The 19,324-nt window shown below is 32.0% G+C and overlaps 2 protein-coding genes across 4 annotated transcripts in view; one reads left to right on the plus strand and one right to left on the minus strand.

Moving 5' to 3' along the window:
* LOC134528027 (protein transport protein Sec24C) overlaps positions 1-17,412 on the plus strand; it is a 96,201-nt gene extending 78,789 nt beyond the window's left edge. For all 3 annotated transcript variants that reach the window (XM_063361205.1, XM_063361204.1, XM_063361206.1), the window contains exon 19: positions 43-17,412. In XM_063361205.1, the coding sequence (XP_063217275.1) occupies positions 43-183 (141 nt within the window). In that variant the 3' untranslated portion in view covers positions 184-17,412. The remainder of the gene's footprint in view (positions 1-42) is intronic.
* LOC134528028 (uncharacterized) overlaps positions 17,262-19,324 on the minus strand; it is a 68,714-nt gene continuing 66,651 nt past the window's right edge. Inside the window, exon 8 of the mRNA XM_063361207.1 lies at positions 17,262-19,022. Coding sequence (XP_063217277.1) covers positions 18,889-19,022 — 134 coding nt within the window. The 3' untranslated portion in view covers positions 17,262-18,888. The remainder of the gene's footprint in view (positions 19,023-19,324) is intronic.

The raw sequence follows: 19,324 nt of genomic DNA on the forward strand, positions 1-19,324 counted from the left end.
AGTACCTCCGTGACACGCCGGGGTGCGGTGTTGTTGTTCCAGCTGACGCTGGTGCGACAAAGGGACAAGCTGGAGCTGGTGTTCAAGCACTTCCTGATGGAGGACCGCGGCCTGGACGGCTCTCCGTCGTACGTCGACTTCCTCTGCCACATGCACAAGGAGATACGTGGCCTGCTGAGCTAGGGGCGCGACGCCCACCGGCCGGGCCGGTAAGGCAGTGCGCTCCGGGGCGGGTCACCGCGAGACGCTCGCGACGGGTCGGAGGACGTTGACTGCTTCCCGACATCATGGTAGAACCTCCATTTTACATTCCCCCCCGTCCACTCTTCTCTCCCTCGATTGTGTTTTGTTGTTTTGGTTTTTTTATATCTAAGAAACTCTCAGCTGCACAGTTAGGTACACCTCATCGCCTGTCTTGTGTCTTACAAAGTTCCACGAAATAGCGGGTATTATTGGCTCTTGTGTCCTGTCTTAAAATACGTGCACTGAAAAAATGAAATTTAATAACAAAATATCCTCTCATCCACAGTAAAAAAAAAATCCTTTCAGCATACTACGTACATAATGCATTCAGTTCCTGTTGTTCGTGCCTTTTTTTTGTGGGGTTTTTTAAGGTGCAGGTTCATTAAGAATTAGTTTAAGACTCCATACTTATAAATTGTGTAATTATCTGGTGTTGAGATCGAACCCATGACCCTAGCTAAAATAGTGCTGTGTGTTGGCTATCAAGGCCAGTGAGGATCGGACATGATTTATATATCTAAAAAATACAGCTTCCCCAAGTTTTAATTTTCATTTTTTTAATATGTTTTTCTATGGTTTATTTTTGTCATACTATGTAAACAAAACATCTATCTAGACATTGCACAGCATACTCGTTTTACGAAACAATTTTTTAGTAGTGTAATGAACTTTTCTAAATTTATGCAGTTTAAATTCTCTGCTGCAGCAATGTTTTGTTGATCACAGCTCTTCTTACATAGCCAATGCATTTCATAAGAGTAGCAATTTATTATGTAATTAGAGAAGTTTAAAATATCTCAAGCATGTAATGCATTCTTTTTTTTTATTAATTAAATAATAAGAAATATAATCCATAACATATTTTCTCCATTTTTAATTACGTATATGTCCAGTTTTTAAAAGAACATACCTAAAAAGTTCAAACGTGTGTATATAGTGCTTGAGAGGTAGGTTTTGAGGAAAGGATGTAGAATTGAGTTTCTCTTCATTGACTCTTTTCCCTTTTTTACACCTGGTTTTCTCTGTTGCTTGAAATATGTAAAATAGGGGTTCTACTATACTAACTCAATTTTTTCCTTCACAGAATTATCACATAGACAGTAACATAGCTGCGTTGTGTTATATACAGCTTTTTTTATTTTTAAGATTTATATCAAATGTGAAAATGGTATTTGTGAAGTTATGTATGTATGAATATTTATACAATAATTCGGACTGTAGGATATTATTAAAACATATTTTTTCCTTTCCTGGTTATTTAGTTTTGGAATTTTAGTAAATTTAGTATCCTTAACCACATAGTTATTGTTTGTCAAAAGATATTTACCACACTGATGGGTCCAAGTTGTAAAACTCAAATTTATTTTACAGCTTATAACTACTCATGTAGAGTTTCAAAACATCAGGTTTAAATTTGAGTGTGTACTTTGAGCTGTTCTTCCTAGAGAATTCTGTACTCTATGAATTATACTATTATATTGACTCCCATATGTAACAACACATTAAATTGTGCTGTGACCATAAATGTTATGAACAACATGCAACTTCAAAAGCAAGAGCAGATTTAGAGGCAGAAATGCCTGTAGAATGTTGCCTCTGGAAATTTCCAACTCATCTTTATTTGAAGAAGTATGATCATTGTTTCAACATCATGAAGTCATTCAAATTTTTTTTGAATGATGTACAATAATTGTAAAACATAATTTTATGCACACACAATGTATAAAGTTACTATGATATTGTAAACAGTCAAATGGGTTCTTTTTAATTATGTGTTCAGTATTCCAATAAAACAGCATTGAAATATTTACAAAATGTTGGCAAACACGTCAGCAAACATGATGCTTGAAACATTTTTAAAAAGGCTTTGTTGAATGTGAATCTCTGATTGGGGGATCTTTTAAGATTACTTTTTGCACATGTAATGTATGTCTGTGTTACACTATGAATATCAAAATCATAATGATTGTTTCATAACTGTCATCTAGGATGGTTTTCCTTTTCAGTCTTCTACCAGTCTGTGTGGAACACAAAGTTCTTGAGTACTTATCTCTCGTTATTTTTATTTCTTTGGTCTCATGTGACTTAATACAAAGGCAACTCAATTATGAAATTGTACATAACAGTTCCACTAGTACTCCTAGCATTCATATTACATGTTGCATCAGAAATACCGTATATAATCGCATAATGTCCGCACATTTCTTTTTAAATACTTGGAATGGAATTTTTTAAAATCTGCATAAAGTCCGCACCAGACAAAGCAAATGTAAATTTTTCAACATGTTTATCTAACATCAGGTTTGCTGAGAGGATTTAATTTTGTTTTCATGTAAGATATGATACGCAACGTAAAGAAAACGTCAGCTGTAACAGAATGGACATACATAAATTCTTACATGTCAGGAAGACAAGGCTCTGCTTTTTTTTTGTTAAAAATTCCTGCTCAGCCTTTTCCACGCTCTGCACTCCTTCCCCCGCTTCTGTCAAGCAGGGCAGGAGGGAACTCGCATGCACAGACGTCTGCCGGTAAATTTTTTTATACACACAGTAGGCAAGGGACAGGGAGGGAGGCTCGCCGGCGCCAGCTAATGCAGACATTATACATCTGCCCCGTGCCGTTAGTGGCCATCTCAATGAAAGATTTAAAAAAAAAATATCTTTTCACGCAAAGCGTTTATTTTGTGTGGCTGGCTGCGGCTTCTGAACGTAAGAGCGCGCACGCCAGTGAGAGAAGAAAAAAAAATGAGTGGCGTCTTCCACTAATCACCGGCACCCAATTATCTCGACACCTGTCACATTTCTCACGTCTGCTGCGGAGGGTCGCCAGTCACCAGCGCTCTGCGAAGTAGTGTGCCGCCGTTAATATTTTTCAACTGAGCCGAGGGAAGAGTGGCAATTTTACGAAGCAGCGATTTTACTAATGCAATCCGCGGAACCGTGCGCATACGTAAAATCAGGGTACTAGTAAACTAATTATGAGAGAAAAAATTTTTTACTGTACACAAAACATGTAAAATTTTGAGGAAAAAAATTTTTTTTTGGACTTCACCTCATAGTGTCCGCACCCCATTTTTTTTGTCAAAAATGTAGCCAAATTACTGCGGACATTATGCGAGTAAACACGGTAATTCATTAACTTTCATTCACAGAGCACACACAGGGAATTGGCCTGTGGGTGGGTAAAATTGCACCATTTTGCAGTCTTCTTTTTCCAGCTTCAACACTAAACCTTACTCCAACCTTTATTACGCTTAAGAGGCCTGCAAATTACTGCTGGTTGAGGGACCTGCAGGCTACACTTGATGACACTCTGTTAATCATTTTGTTCATTGCGTACTTTCATTGAAAGAAGATATTCATTCTTGAATGACGTGAAAGTGTTTCGACCGTTGAGTTTCTTTTGATTTTTTTTTATCTGTTACAATGAATTTTAAGCACATCAAAACACTGGAGCTCAATTGAAGTTGTTGCAAAAACATTAATTCATACTTAAACGTGTGGTTAAGGGAGTCCTAAGACTCCAGGTCTCTTTCAGTGGATGTGTAAAGAAACATTACTGCTATAGAAGATGAATGGCATGTTTGCAAATGTATACTTTTAGTTGCCAGTTAGTAGTTGCATGTAGGAATCACGTGTTATAACTGCCTCTCGTTGGGACATTTTTTTTTATCCATGTTACTATACCATAGATCATTTAGCAACCTAGTACGTATTGTTCTCAACTTGTCTGTTTTTTAACATGAAAATAAGCGCCATTGCATCTGTCATGAATTCAGTTAATTTTTCAGTACTCTTAGATTCCTAGATTCTAAGGAAGTACTTAAATTTACCTCAAACAATACCTACTTACAACATATCCTGTAGTTACTCGGACATTCTACAGAAAAACAATAACAATCGGGTTGCACTGAACTAACCCTGCATGGCAGCTATTGGCATAACTTATTAAAACACTGTTGAACACAATTTAGTTGCTAGTTTACTAAATAAAACTGTCATATTTTCATCAGATTTCAGTCTGAAATTGCTGATAAACAGGTCCAATCAAGTTACACAGAATTATTGTTGATTCATTAGATATATATATTACAGCTAGCATGCGATAAGGTAGAACTGAATCATCATCAAAAGACTTCTGAGTGAGAAAAAAAAAACTAAAATTATTATTGAGATCTCACGTCAAAATGCAAAAATGAGAATTATATTAAATGAATTTAAGCACAATTTAATATTATGAATTAAAAATTCATATTCATCCAAACAAGTGGTCAAGTCAAGAAGGCAACTATGAACTCTAATGTAAATCTTTCATTATAATTAAACATATAATTCACTTACACATACTGCACACACAGATGGTCATCATTCAAAATACACTTTCAGTCCTCTGATTCAATTGAATCTACCTTCATGTACTAGTCAACAGTTGTTCAGCAGACATAAATGAAATGTAATTCGCTACTGAAGTCTCTCGGAAGAATATCTATTCGCCACTCCGCAACCTCACCTAAAGTTCATCTCACTCAAGACTTCTCAAACTCGAAGACACAATAGAGCACAGTGTCTAGTCTCTCTGCGCTTAATCGACTTTGAATTCTAAATTGTAGTTATTGAACCCGAAGTTCATCAAAACCATGCATCACATGTAAATCATTGAAAATACAAATAACTAGTGAATATATGCCATAAATATGTCTTAATTCAGTATAAAATTAAATTTACTCATTACCTAAATTAAAACATGTTTCCTCTCGTAGCTGATTTAGAACAAACTTCCATTCCAAATAAAAACCAAATAAATTATGCACAAAACAGAACTATTGTTTTAACACAACAGGTTACAACAACAGAAATACTTCTTCAACTTAAACTGTAATTTCATACTTAATGCTATAATATTACAAAGACATGGCAATTATGTTTCTGAGAGAGTTTACTCTTACAACTTTCTTGTTTTTATGCATTTTTCCTCATATTTACATTACAGTGGAATCTTGTTAGCTTGGGATCTTAGTTTCTTTAGTCTAGTGCTTCCAAATACATTTTTCATGTGGTTTATTTCACCGACTTAAGATGGTGCATGTATTTTACTTTTTTTTTTAGTTAAGTAAAGTAATGTTATATACAATAAATGTGAACTAAAAGAGTTGTTACCACATACTGCAATAAAACACTTGATTTCAATATTTACTATTTATACTATGTATATCTATACATGATAAAACTGTAACAAAGTATTGGCTATTCATGGAATATATTTTAAAAATAGTTGTGATAGATTTGCTAGCAAGAAATCATATAAAGGTCCCAAAAAGCATTTTTTTTTTAAATTTTTTGGTCAATTTTTTACAACATTACACAATTAATGTTCAATGGATTGCTATAAAATTTAGGATGTCGTCAAATACATGATGAATTCATGAAGTAGCATTTAGGACATTTTCTATCTAGATAAGTTTTATTGTACACACACACACCTTTGTTTTGGCAGGAATCACTTGAAATCTAATATGCAAGAATGAAGTTGTACTAACTCAATACTACATATGTAGTCATTTATTGAAGCTGATTTTATTGTATTAGGGTTTTTACATGTCACTCTAAATACTATAGCTATTTTTGTGTAATGTCAATATTCTGTACTAGATTATCAAAGATTAGTGATGGGTCGATTCCGATTCCGGAATCGGTCGGTTCCACCGATTCCACTGGAATCGTGGGATTCAGAATACAATGGTTTTGGAATCGACCATGACCGATTCCTGCATTGTTTTTAAGTTTGCAAAATACATAATCTACGCAACGTAAGAAAATATTAAAATGCATGCAAATATAATTTTTAAAACTACATAATACAATCTTTTTTTACGGAACTGATTTACGAATTACGGTGATTAACGTATTTATTTACTTGCACCGCCATTTTCCCTACTGTACAAATGCAGTATCTACTTTCCCACTTTAAGCGAAAGCATTTTTAGGAAATTACGTTGCAGCAGCACTGCATTTAATAGCAAACCTTCAAAAATAATTAGACAAAACCATAAATGTTTAAAGAAAATTATGTAAATGTAAACGGCAAATAATGTAAACGTTAACTATTTGATCATGGCAGCTACATTTGCCATTGTAAACAATCTAATTTTTTTTTGTGCTACCTGCCATGGTAAACCATACGGCCATGAACAAAATCTTTGGTGACGTGAACGTGAACATCTCTACACATTAAACTTTAAAGAATTAAAATGAAATAATTTTTGAATGAAATTTTACCCAAATTCACAGTGGATTATTGCAACCATATTAAAATAAGTTTAAAAGCAACATAACCAAATTGCTTTAAATCGGCGTTCTTGTGCGTGTTAAGCGATGCTCGTTTTACGTTAGATATATTTTGGAAAGGCAGTTGGCAAGTCTGAATTTCCAAACATTGCTGCGGAAACGTTCGTAAATTTTTATTACCAAACGGCAAACATAAACAATCTTTTGAAAGTAGTTGTGTTAGTTTAACAGAATTGTTTCCGATAAATTTCTGAAATGAATTAAATGTTAACACGCAATTATTTGAAGAGTTTAAATATTTTGTGTAAGAAAATCTCACCATAAAATGTGAAAATTTTGAGATGCTAAAAATTGCACAGAACTTTCTTACTCAAGAACCGAAAATTTATTTTCTCTTTACGATTGTGAGGAACTGCAAGACTGGATGGATTTATTCTTTTCACCAAGTGAGATAATTAAGTTCTAGATAATATATTAAAACGTAAGCATCTCTGACATTTTATTTTAGTGTGGTGCATATTTGTTTGTCATTTCCATCATAATGAGATAATAAAGTATTATTTTTACATTTCCCTTTTTTATTTTTTTTTCGCCATGGTCCCTTGAAATATGTATAAACGAGGTTATATTGACATTTTATTTGGATCATTATTTAGTTGTGCTTGAAAATAAAATTCTTAACCTAACCGTACAAACCCTCTTTTTTTACAATTAATTAATTGAGTTGATAATGTAAGGTATCTAAAGTTTGTTAAGTTATAACATTATTTACAATTTAAGTCATTAGACATCTTTGATTATTGGCAGTGTTTGAACACGTGTTTCGTCTAACTATATGCAAGGTTAAAAGGCCAAATTGTGCTAGAAATACAAGGTAGCGTAACTTGATGGTAATGAACATACTTTTTAACATTATATAAGCTGTATATAATGTTAATTTCTGCACAGAAAATGGAACACAACATAATTACATTTTTAAAATCATAAACAACCTTTTTTTTCTTAGTATATTAATCTGTTGAACATTGTCAGATAAAAATTAAGGAATCGGAATCGGATTCGAAGAATCAATCCTTTAATTTAAGAATCGAAAATGGAATCGGAATCGGTATATTTTAGGAATCGGCCCAACACTATCAAAGATAATTCAAAATATAACCTTGAACACATTCGTGTTGCTCTACTGGCTGGTCTAGGGGTTGAGGATTCTTGTCCCATTTTGGGCATGGATGTTTCAGAATCAGTTTGTAAGCAGTCCTCTTCATTAAGCCTCCTGGCTTAAAGTGAGCACAATCTCATTCTCTGAAATAAATAACTACCCAGTGACAATGTTTGAATTGCTGTAATATCCATTTGTTTGTGATAATCAAGGTTACCATCATCTTATTTGTTCCGATAAATAATATTGACCTTCAATAATATTTCACATTGAAAATTTGGTGTGTTTTAAGTGTATTTACTATTTAGCTATGAAGCAAGCAGGAAAAATTTGGACATATTCAAAATACTGCATTTATATTTTGTTTTTTATAAATTATAATGCAAATAATTTCTTTCTCTTAATTTTGGCTTGGGGGGGAAAATGGAAGAGGGTCTTTTTTTTGTGACACATTTGACTTTAATTCGTAGAGTAAGTTAAAAAAAAATTAAATCAGGGGAATTATATTTTACAATAATACATATTTGATTAGGTTTTTACATTATCTAATCATACTCTGAGATCCTTTTTTTTAATCACGTAACAAAAATTAAATAAATGGTACAAAAATTGTGGGGGGGGGGGGGGGGGGGGGCTATAATATATTAATTGTGCACATGTCTACAAAAGTATTTTTAAGATACAGGTAACATGGTAAAATAAAGGGTTCTTCTCCTGTACAAAGTCCAAAGACCTTGGTACACTGTGGTACACTGATTATAGTGAATTCAAATACCAGTAGCACACAGTGCTCGTTTCTTGAGCTATATTACAACGGGTGTTGCTGGTGCCAGTCAAGTAAAGTATATGCCCAGTTAGTCCTGCAATTAAGCGTGGTAAACATTTTTTGGTTGTTTTTGCACTAAGACTTACTTCCCTTTTGCTCAAATGCACTAGTAGGTTTACGAAATTATATCCTAATTGTTTTTAAAGTTTATAGTTAATTTTTAATTGAACAATTGTCAAGTTAGTGCATTGGAATTTAAATGTGATCAGTAATTTAGAACCATTCCACTTATAAATACAATACTAATATTTGATTAATTCTGATGGGAATGTTAAATTCTGTGGCATGTTCTATGGAATGACTTGTGTCTGTGTATATATTGCAGTGATTGATGTATGAGGTTTTCCTGTTGCATAATACATACTATGTTATTTCTTTACATACTGTGAAAATAAATTTTATTTTATTTTATGCATGGTTTTTTTTAGCTGTGTATTTGATGTTTATTGGAATTATTGTTATTTAATGTTTCTTAGAATAAGTTTTTTCCTGCTAACTTGCTGCAGATAACACCACCTCCTATTTTCATTGAAAATGTGTTGTTCTAGAGTAAATTGCGAACTTTTTTCCAGGTTGTAGTTTTAAAAATAAGAAGGAATGCTAAGACTTTTTGTGTACTTCTGTTGAAATGAAATAAAATGTGGATAATTATATTTATATATACATAACCATAAAAAAATTTGTATGGTTTGTATTTTTTTTATTTTATATCAGTTATTTGTATGTCTCTACCATAAGTGCGTTTTGTATCGGCCACAATTATTCATTTAAATATTGTTTTTCTTGAATATTGTCCGTCGAAACCCACACCAATAGGCAACCGAAGCTTGTGTATGTAGATACACTTTGTCATTAAAGCATGAGGGAATGGGATGGAACCAAATAGTAGAATTGGTTTAACCCAAGCTACAAGATGACTGTTACCATATTCTTCACAACCTGGATTGTGCCATGAAATACACGTATTTTCTGTAAAACATTGTGAGCTTGTAGGTATATTAGCTTGCTAGCTAATAAATAACCACTGGTTTTGCTTGCGCATTTTCAGGGTATTACTGATATATTCACATTGAAAGAAAAGTATGTGATTAATTCCAAATATTTTTAATAAAGAAATAAATACAACAAATTTTCAGGTACATAAAATATTTAATTCATAACAAAATCATTTAAGAATGATTTTCTTTTTGTTATGCATACACTTTTTTAATTTTTTAGTATTGATTAAGTATCTGATATTATAACTTCATTTTAATGTGTTCAAGGGTAAATTTTACCTTGCTAAAAAAAACTTATCTCTTTTTCATTTCATAAGGAAGGCAATTTAAACAATTGTTAAACCCACTCTATTTAATTTTAATTAAGTTTATGCCATCATTTACACTAAAACTTTAATTTATTATGGTTAAAGCTATGCTTGGAATAATTAAATAGTTAATCTTATTACAAATATATCCACTATTTGAAGATATTTGATACCGTTGCATCTTTATTTTAAAATGTAAAGTACAGAGATCAAATGTATTATGTAACGTATTAGTTATTTCTTAGTTATGCTTAGTATTAATAAAAAAAATCCCTAATTTTTTACTCCTCTTTTCCCATAAGGATGCCTATGTACAAATTCAGAACTTAGTCAATACTATGATGATATGCTATAACAAAAAAACAAAACTCTTTTTTTTTTTTACTGCAAATGAAAATTCCTAATTATAATAAACTTATAATTTTTTTTTAATTTAAATTTATCTTGCCAATATTAATTTAGTGGATTCCGTAAATTTTTTTTTTTTAATTTTTTTAAATTGTAATAATCACCCCTGTTGCAACTTAAGGTGTCGTGTGGTATTTCAGACAATGTTGAATAAGAGAAGGTAGCTTAAGATATGTTTATTAATTATTTTCAATGTCTTAAATTAAGTTTTATTTGATCAGAAATTTTTTTTTATGTTAAAACATATTTACAATTTTTCACCCCCTTAATTCCTTAAGTTATATAAATTATGTAAGTTCAGAACGTAGTAAAAAAAGAGTTTGTAAATTTTGTATGCGTATAAATCATACCACATAACGTACATCCTGCTTGATTAGCTTCAGAGTTAACTCTTTAATAAAAAAAAATTGACAGCCTTTTCACCTCTTTTGCAGTGAATATAGAAAAATCGTAAAGGTAAAAATCATGCTATTAAATCATCATAATGTAGGTACATTATTCTTGCTTTTTTTCTTACCTCCCTCTCGATTTTCTTGGATATTTTATTAATTACTATAAAAACTAACTGCCTTTGGTGTCGAATATTGAAAATGGTAAAAGCACCCTATGTATTGTTTCAGTTATTCATGTGTAGTTTCTTACATCCAGCTTTTTGCTATGAAGATATGAGTTTTTTTTTTAATGATAAAACCAAACTTACACCCTTTTCACACTGTTAAAATCAAAATCTGGAACATTGAAAAAATACAATTCAAAACTCTACATCCTTGTTGTTCATTCTTAATTTCTTACCCTTAGATCTAGTAGATTCAGAAATAAGCTGTTTTTTCTTTAAACAAAACATAACCCTTTTATATCCTTTTTGCAGAATCTTGCAACGTAGTAAAAAATAATTTGTAGTTTATTATTTTTACCAAGTAATTTACGTCTTGCTTTATTAGTTTTGAAGATACAATTTTTTTTTTAAAATAAATAAATACATACCTCCTTTTCACCCCCTTAAAAGATGGACTTCAATAAATGTAAAAAATATACTACTATATGTAACTAGATGCAAGTTTTTCTTCTTAGTTTCTTTCTTGTAATTCTAATTGAATCGGAAGTGTTCATTTTTAGTTTTAAAAGCATTCCTACCCCTTTTACCCCCGTTGGGATTTAAATTTTATAAAATGGCGCATTTGTGGTTGGTATTTTTCATTTGTTAATTATAATATGAATTTCGCAAAGTTGTTAAGTTGTAATTGTTAGTTTTCGTTTCTTTATTATTGGTACCCAATATATTTTACTATTGATGATTAGATTTGGAGTTACAATTATTTAATTTAAAACCATATTCACCCCTTGAATTTTGTAAGATGGTACAGTTGTGGTTGGTGGTTTTTGTATACTAATTATTGGTCTCCAGTATCTTTTACTATGCTTAATTAAATTCAGAGATGTAATTATTATTCTTAAAACCATGTTGCACCTTTTTCACGTTGGTAGTTTTATTGATACTCAACATCTTTTCTTATGCTTGATTAGTTTTAGAGATATAATTAATAATCTTGAAACAATATTTACCCCTTTTTCACCCACTTAGGGGTGAATTCTTTAATTATATATAGCCTAGTTTTTAAGTTAGCCAAAGACCTTTGTAATTAAAAAAAATATTTATCAAATTCCATCAATTAGTTTTTGATTGATTCTGGAACAAACAAACAAAATATAAAAAACTATATTTACGAGTTATCAATATTGTAAATAGCTATTTCCAATAGTTTGTTTCATAATTTTATCTAATGTACGGACTTCTTTACCTCTAACAGTTTTATTCTTAGTATAGATTACAGTAAATCTCTGTTCAGAAGTTTCTCAAGTCACTTATAAATTCAGATTTATTAACAGGGAAAACTTATTATGCAGGAAATTTTTTAAGTAGAATTTTTTAAGAGGGTTTTACTGTAGGTTATAAATGTTAGGCAGATATTTAGGCTTTTAAGCTCTTAAAGCAGTAATCGAGTAGCCAACAAAATTGTTGAAAAAATTCTTCAACTCGGCATGCAGAAAAGTGAGTGTTAAAACTTTACAGTTGGGCATAAGTTTTTGAAATTAAACTTCTTCGGTGAGGGGACTACAATTTTCGAGTGTTATGAATAATCTGATTGCATGAGGAGAATAGTTAGATAATGATGGGGGAACCAGAAGAGGAGGAGAGTGCGTCAGCTATGACGCCACTCCAATGCATGCACTAGCGGAATGGGAATGGTTTTGGGGGGGGGGGGGGGGAGTAGGTACATAACGTAGCATGGTATATGCCAGTTGTAACGGCCAGGAGGGGAGACTGCAGGGGAGATATGGAATTCTCGTAACGCTGCTTGTTTTAGTCAACTCCTCAGTTTTTTTCTTTCTTTTCATTTGAGATCATACCCACATCCTTACTATTTTCAATTATTATCTGTGGTTCAATAAAAATATACTAATAATTTATCCCTACCTATACCTAATAGATAAGAATTTTCACTTCTGTCACACGACTCTATGCACATGCTTTTTTTTATTTCTGTATTGTGCTGAATTTATTGTACTATGTGACATTTGTGCTGTGTACAGCAAAACTCTGTTAATATGATTTTCAAGAGACTTGTTTCTAACGAAAGGAAAGTATTGTGTTCATTTATTTCCTATGAGTTCTTAGTATAAACTCTACTAAATTTACTAGTGCAAACATTATTCTATAGTGAAAAATATTTAAATATTACAATTAACAGTTTTAAACTTCCGCTAAGAAAAATTTTCACAGTACATTTAAGAGTAATGCTGGCCTGGGCTGTCTTTCATCTCTCTTTGCTGCAGCTTATCAAATTATTTTGAAATTTATATCGTTATTAACATTGCCAAACATTTCTAATTGAAAATGCCCTTTTTTGATGGTGTCTTTTGAAGTGATAATCCTTAAACTTTTAGTGGACAGGGTTCTTGAAACCTATACAGGCGTTACTTTCCATAAACAAAAAATTGATAACAGTACTAAATATGTAGTGTTCTGTGTGGATCTTGATATAGAAATGGGTAGTTCGTAGTTTACTCAGTAAAGAAATATATGGGCACCAGAGGAGAAACTGCGTTTACATGAATTTTGGTTCGGTGCTTAATAACCGAATATCATCGAACAGACACATTTGATATTTAACCATGATGCTAGCCAGTACTATTACACACTTACTGTTATGTCATGCAACATATTGTGGTTAAAAAAAGTAAAAAAGTCTTTAGAATGTAATTTACTCATTGTTCTATATTTTCATGATTAACTGTTTTGTATTATTTAATTTTATTTATGTTTTTACACAGGGACATTACAGATTTTACACAGAAAGTGAAATCTTATTGCAACTCATGACAACTAACCAGATACTTGGCACACATCACATGGAGAAAATTACATTAATGGAACTTTTATAAACATTTTAGCAGTGAGCACAAGTTGTTAAATGAAATATTTTGTATTTTTATAAAAATTTCTGAGGTATGTGTAATTTTTTTTAGCTTAGCATGACTAGGTAATTTTATTCCTCCTCAAAACTTTTGTGGTATATACATATTCTTTAGATGTTAGTTTGGTTACAGTTAGTGGCTAGAGCACTCAAACAGTTTTGTTGATTGTTCCAAAAGGCACCTTTGCTCCTTCACAGGTCCTTGCGGGCCTTTGATTATGATTCTCTCATAAGTGGTGCCCTCTCTTATCTTCACTCCCATAAAGTTATTACCATAACCAGTTTGTTTTTTGCAGGTCAAAAAGTTAGTTGCCATTTTGAATTTTCAGTATACTTAAATTAAAATTCAATATTTTCGTAATTTGACTTTTTAAGTTGAGTTGCACGTTGAATATAGTTTCTGTGTCTGTCAGCAGTGTGTGCTGCAAATACAAGGTGTTCATAAAAGAATGTCCCAGTTTCAATGGTACATAATAAAAGTTTAATTTAGACTATTTACAACAAATCATATATCAAATTGAAGGTAAACTAACCTAGTTTTTCTATAAATGTTCAATATGTGTACCTTTAGTTGTATGGCACAAATCCAACCTAAAGTCCAATTCTTCCCACACTTTCGTTAACACGTCCGGAGTAATAGAAAGCCTCCTCAAATCTGTGTCTCATTTCTGGTAAATCATTAGGTAGCAGCGGAACGTAGACACAATCTTTAATAAAGTCCTAAAAAAATATTGCATGGCGTAATGTAATGTGATCTTGGAAGCCAGCGAAAAAGAGCTGTGTCTTCTTGACCATTACGACCAATCCAACGGTCAGGTACTTTGATGTTCAACCACTCTCGTACAAAGAGATTCCAATGGGGAGGGGCTCCATCCTGTTGCCAGATAAAGTTTACTGTATCATCCTCTACTAATTGGGGAAAGAGCCATTCTTTTAACATATCCAGATAAGCCACCCTTGTTAACGGTAGCTTCAGCGAAACAAAATGGTCTGTACACTTGTTGTCGGGACACACCTGTAGAAAACGTTAAATTTTGTGAATTTCTTTGGTGTGCTACAAGTTCATGAGGATGTTCAGACCCCCCGGATAACAAACATTATGAGTATTTACCTACCCACTTAATGAAAAGTTGCATTTCTGAACACCACACGATCAAGAAAGTCATCTGACTTTAAAGCATGTAGCAACTGTAAATGTGTTTTTAAAATCTTCCACACGGGCGTCTTTGGCTACTGAAGTTACAGACTTGCTTTCCGAACAGATTCCTTATGACTACGCAGGTAAGATGTTCTGACACGGTCAGCATCCTGTACAGACACTTTTGGTTGTCCCGTGCTTTTCCCTTTACAAACACATACAATTGTTTCAAATTACCCATACCATCAGCAGATGAACACAAAATGCTTTATGCTCAGGAGTCGCCATTTTGCGTAGGTGGCGCTGCAAGCGAGAAAACAACAAAACCGTACTCGTGCATGCGCTTATCTAAAACTGTTTTAGTTACTTTTTAATTGTACCTTGAACCAAAACTCTACAACTCTTACAGTTGATACTTTAAAATTTATGACTGGGATATTCTTTTATGGACTTGCTGTATTAAAGCATTTTAAGTCTCCAGGAGAAAATAACACCTTCAGGCAGTCTTTTGAGTTACTGCCTATGCCTTCTCACAACTAAATTTTATAAAGATGTCTTAAACATTGATTTATTTAGTGTCACTTTTAATTTTATCTCTTAAACATAGTTAGAATCAAATAAACAGCTCAACCTGAAGTGTTTTACTAGTGATGGTGAGATTATAATTTTCTTGAATCCGAATCTCTAAGAGTATCTCGAATTTCCCCCTTGAATCCGAATCTTGGTCTCGATGGTTAAAAAAGTAATAATGTACAATAAATTTTAAAAAGTAGATATGGGGTTAAAAAAATTCAACCCTTTAAATGTTTATTTCAGGATTAAAATTCCAGAATCAATACATACTGTAATTTTATTTGCATAGTTTCATATTAAAGTACAATATTTTGGGGAACAGTATTAGGATAGGTAGACTTTCTTAAACTTCAGTGTGTCAGTATTGAATTTTTTAATTTATTACATTTCTTTCAATATTTTTCTTTGAATCTTTTTTCTTGAATCTCAAATCTTTCAAATAGGATAACATCGTAGGGTTCAATGATTCATCCAGCCCATTCTATTATTTTAACTAAATATTAGTCCTAATGGTTTTGCAATATATATGTATATTTATATATGTACACCTTTGAAGCATTGAGTATATTGTATAATTAATTCTTCAAACAATTGATTTTATACTGAGTGTTGAATCATTAATGCTATGTTAATGTCAGATTTTCTTGTGCTACTAAAGACATGAAAAATATTTTGTAAAATATGATAAGTAAGAGGTGTAGTCTTGTCATTTTTATCAGGCATCCTTGAACTAACGCATCTTATGGATAAATGGTCCTGTAATATTTCAGTCAGAGAAAAATGTTGTATAGAATAAGGTAACTGGTGTCAATCATCATTTTAAGTATGCATCTTGACACGTGTGATGTTTAAGGTATGTTGTGTGACTGATGTCAGACTGGGTTTGCATTTTTGTTCTCTGAAGAATACTCTTCGTAAATCTGAGACAGTGAATTGTAATGTAGTGGTTGTATATCGGATGTCACCAGCTTCTTAAAATTCACTACAAGAAGATTTTGCCTCAAACTGCCTGTTCTGATGTCAAACAGACTTCCTAAATGATTCATTGGGCAATTTCTTTTTATCATTACTTTTGATTTTTGAGCAACTTTCACCTTCTAAAGGATCCAAAGGATCTAAGGTTGTGGTACAATTTATTTGTTTTATTATACCCAGTGTAGAGTGTGATGAAGTATAAGTATGGCATTCAATATGGGTGTTAGTTATTAAAATAATGTTTATTCATTACATATTGTCTAAAAACAATTTTTTTTTTGTGTGTCATAGTTAATTCAAGGGATTCTAATACAATCTTAAATATGGTCATTAGAACTAATTTCCATTCTGTTAGTAATGTACCTATGTTAAATATTCAGATTTTTATACTTAGAGATACTTATCTCTGCATGATTATTTACATCTTGTGAAGATGTTATAATTTTTCAAGGTGCTAAAGGTTGTGTACGACGTGAATGACTTCATTATAACAAGCAGAATGTGTAAATACTAGTGTGTTCATAAAATTTTGAGTTTTAAAGTATTTGTACATAGCTAACTGAATTACATATTTATACGGTAAGATGCAGATTGTAGCCATGGAAATGCCTAGTACCATACTTAATAGACTTTTTTGTTACCTTGTAGATAATTCACATATGGATGTTGCCAAACCTATATGAAGTTTTACTTATAGTTTACAGTTAGACTATATAAACTAACAAAACTTATGGTGTGATTTGGAACAAACATTACTAACGGCATCTAATTTTTTTATAGTTTAAAAGAATAATTGTTTTGCTATGAATAATTTTTATGTGGTAAAGAATGTTATACAATTCCTGTTAAGGGCAATGTGGTTCTTATTTTTCCTTGTTTTAATGTTAAGTTCTTGATAGTATCTAGTTCTACCAGCAGAATTATAGATTGTATTATTTCATTATTAGAGGTTATAAATACAGTGATACTGAAATATTATGTAATTAGTAAACTGTTTTACAAAATAAATATGTAAACTGCAAATTTTCTTATCTGCATACTTTCTAGTTCCATTTTTACTTGATAATTTTAATTTTAACCATATGTACAAAAATAGTTGTCAAAATAATTATTCCCTATGTTACACACTGCCAATGTTTTATGTGAATTCATGTATGTATTTATTAATCTGTACCAAGTCAGAGCCATACGAGAGTCAATCTCGAACGTCAGTTTTTGTGCCCTGATAAGGCAGGTAACCTTCGGCTGCGCAGTCAACGTGTGTAATTTGAAAACTGTTAGCAGAATACAGAGGTTGTTGAAGAATCAACTTACCTAAAAGTCTGTGTCTTTATACATATTTGTTAATAAGAGCCTGTGTTAGTCCATTTTGTCCATGATTAGACATCTTTCAAGGAAGCTGTTCTTTCACCATTACTGACTGCTACAAATAGTTTCTCCTATGAAATAATAAGATATTTTTAGAATTGTATTTCTTTTCTTTCAGAATGTATATAACTGTAATAATACTATCAAGAGGCAGTTTTATGGTCTTTAAGAAATTAACAAACAGTAAAATTAAAAATATAGTAAAACTTATATTGATAGTATACAAAATAACATTCTCAATGTTAACAAGCCGGGAAGTATCAATCTGGCAACAGTGGGTGCCATTTGGTCTGAATTGCAGTCTAGGTAAAACATATTATAGAAGCAAACAGTTTATTTTAATTAGCAGGGCTTTACATCATACTTAATTATATACGACTCGTAGTTTTTATTTACCATTGCGTAATGCGTTAACAGTCACAGCCACTCAATACCATTGTTTACTTTTTAGTGCAGTCCAGCTTATCTGAATGCTTTTGAATTTGGCCCATCTCTTTTCTTTCAGTCGTGAAGGGGTTAAAATACGTAACAACTTGTTCTGTTACATTGTGAGTTGGAACAGGTAGAAGACAAGCTATGTTTTAATTTGTGTTTTGTGCTGTTGTTGATGGTAATGACTGTCAGAGGTCTGTTTGACAATATTCACACTAGCGGGGCTCTACTAAAAACATCAGCGTCAGAGGTCAAGCAACAGGAACGCTCTCCTTAGGAAAATTTTAACTTCTGTGTTTCCTTCGGCCATATGGCTATGTACTTCTTGCACTCAATAAGGTTGTCTCTACTTTCTGTGTTACAGTGCAAATTTTTTTTTTTTCCAACTAATTTTTCCATAGCTCTTTCACTTATACCACTGAGTTATTTATCAATGCAAAAATACATAGTTTGTAAATGTGATGACAAAGATATTTTATATTTTTACTTCAGTATAAGAGAATAATAAGTATTCAATTGTGCAATAAGTTTTTCTAGCTTAAAAGAAAGTTGTTAATTTATATTCAAAATAACTCTGTAAATAAATGTACCAATATTTAGCTATTCAATGTTAATGGTGAAACAAACAAATAAATTCACTATGTCCTTATTTTGTTGAACATATCTGAATCAGTTTGTTTCCCCAGGGATATACAGAAACTACGATCCAAAAAATATGCGGCCTTTGTCTTCAAATGTTTCAGGGTGGACTGCTTTCCAGGCAGACTGCATCACTTGACTGGGCGATTGGGAGAGAGATGGTTGCTCCATGTTGGGTAGAATCATGAAATAACCTGTACAATGCAAATTTCAAAACAAAACATTAAAAACCATCATCACAATCTATTTTTCAGGATAATCTGAAAAATTAATTTTTGTATAGTTAAGCAATTTTTATTTAAATGAAAAGCGATCTTTATTTGCGAATGGTTGCCGTTAGAATAATGGAGAGTTGTCAGAAGAGTTAAACTTGCGAAATTTGGGTGATATTTCTTTGGAAGCATTAAGTGAATGTAGTTGCCTTCCTAAGAGGCAAACTGGGTTTGATTCCTGGTGGGGTCAAACCCAGGTTTTACGCAAGTGGGGAAAATTGGCG

This window comes from Bacillus rossius, chromosome 1 (assembly GCF_032445375.1).
Source record: "Bacillus rossius redtenbacheri isolate Brsri chromosome 1, Brsri_v3, whole genome shotgun sequence".
Classification (NCBI taxonomy): Eukaryota; Metazoa; Arthropoda; class Insecta; order Phasmatodea; family Bacillidae; genus Bacillus; species Bacillus rossius.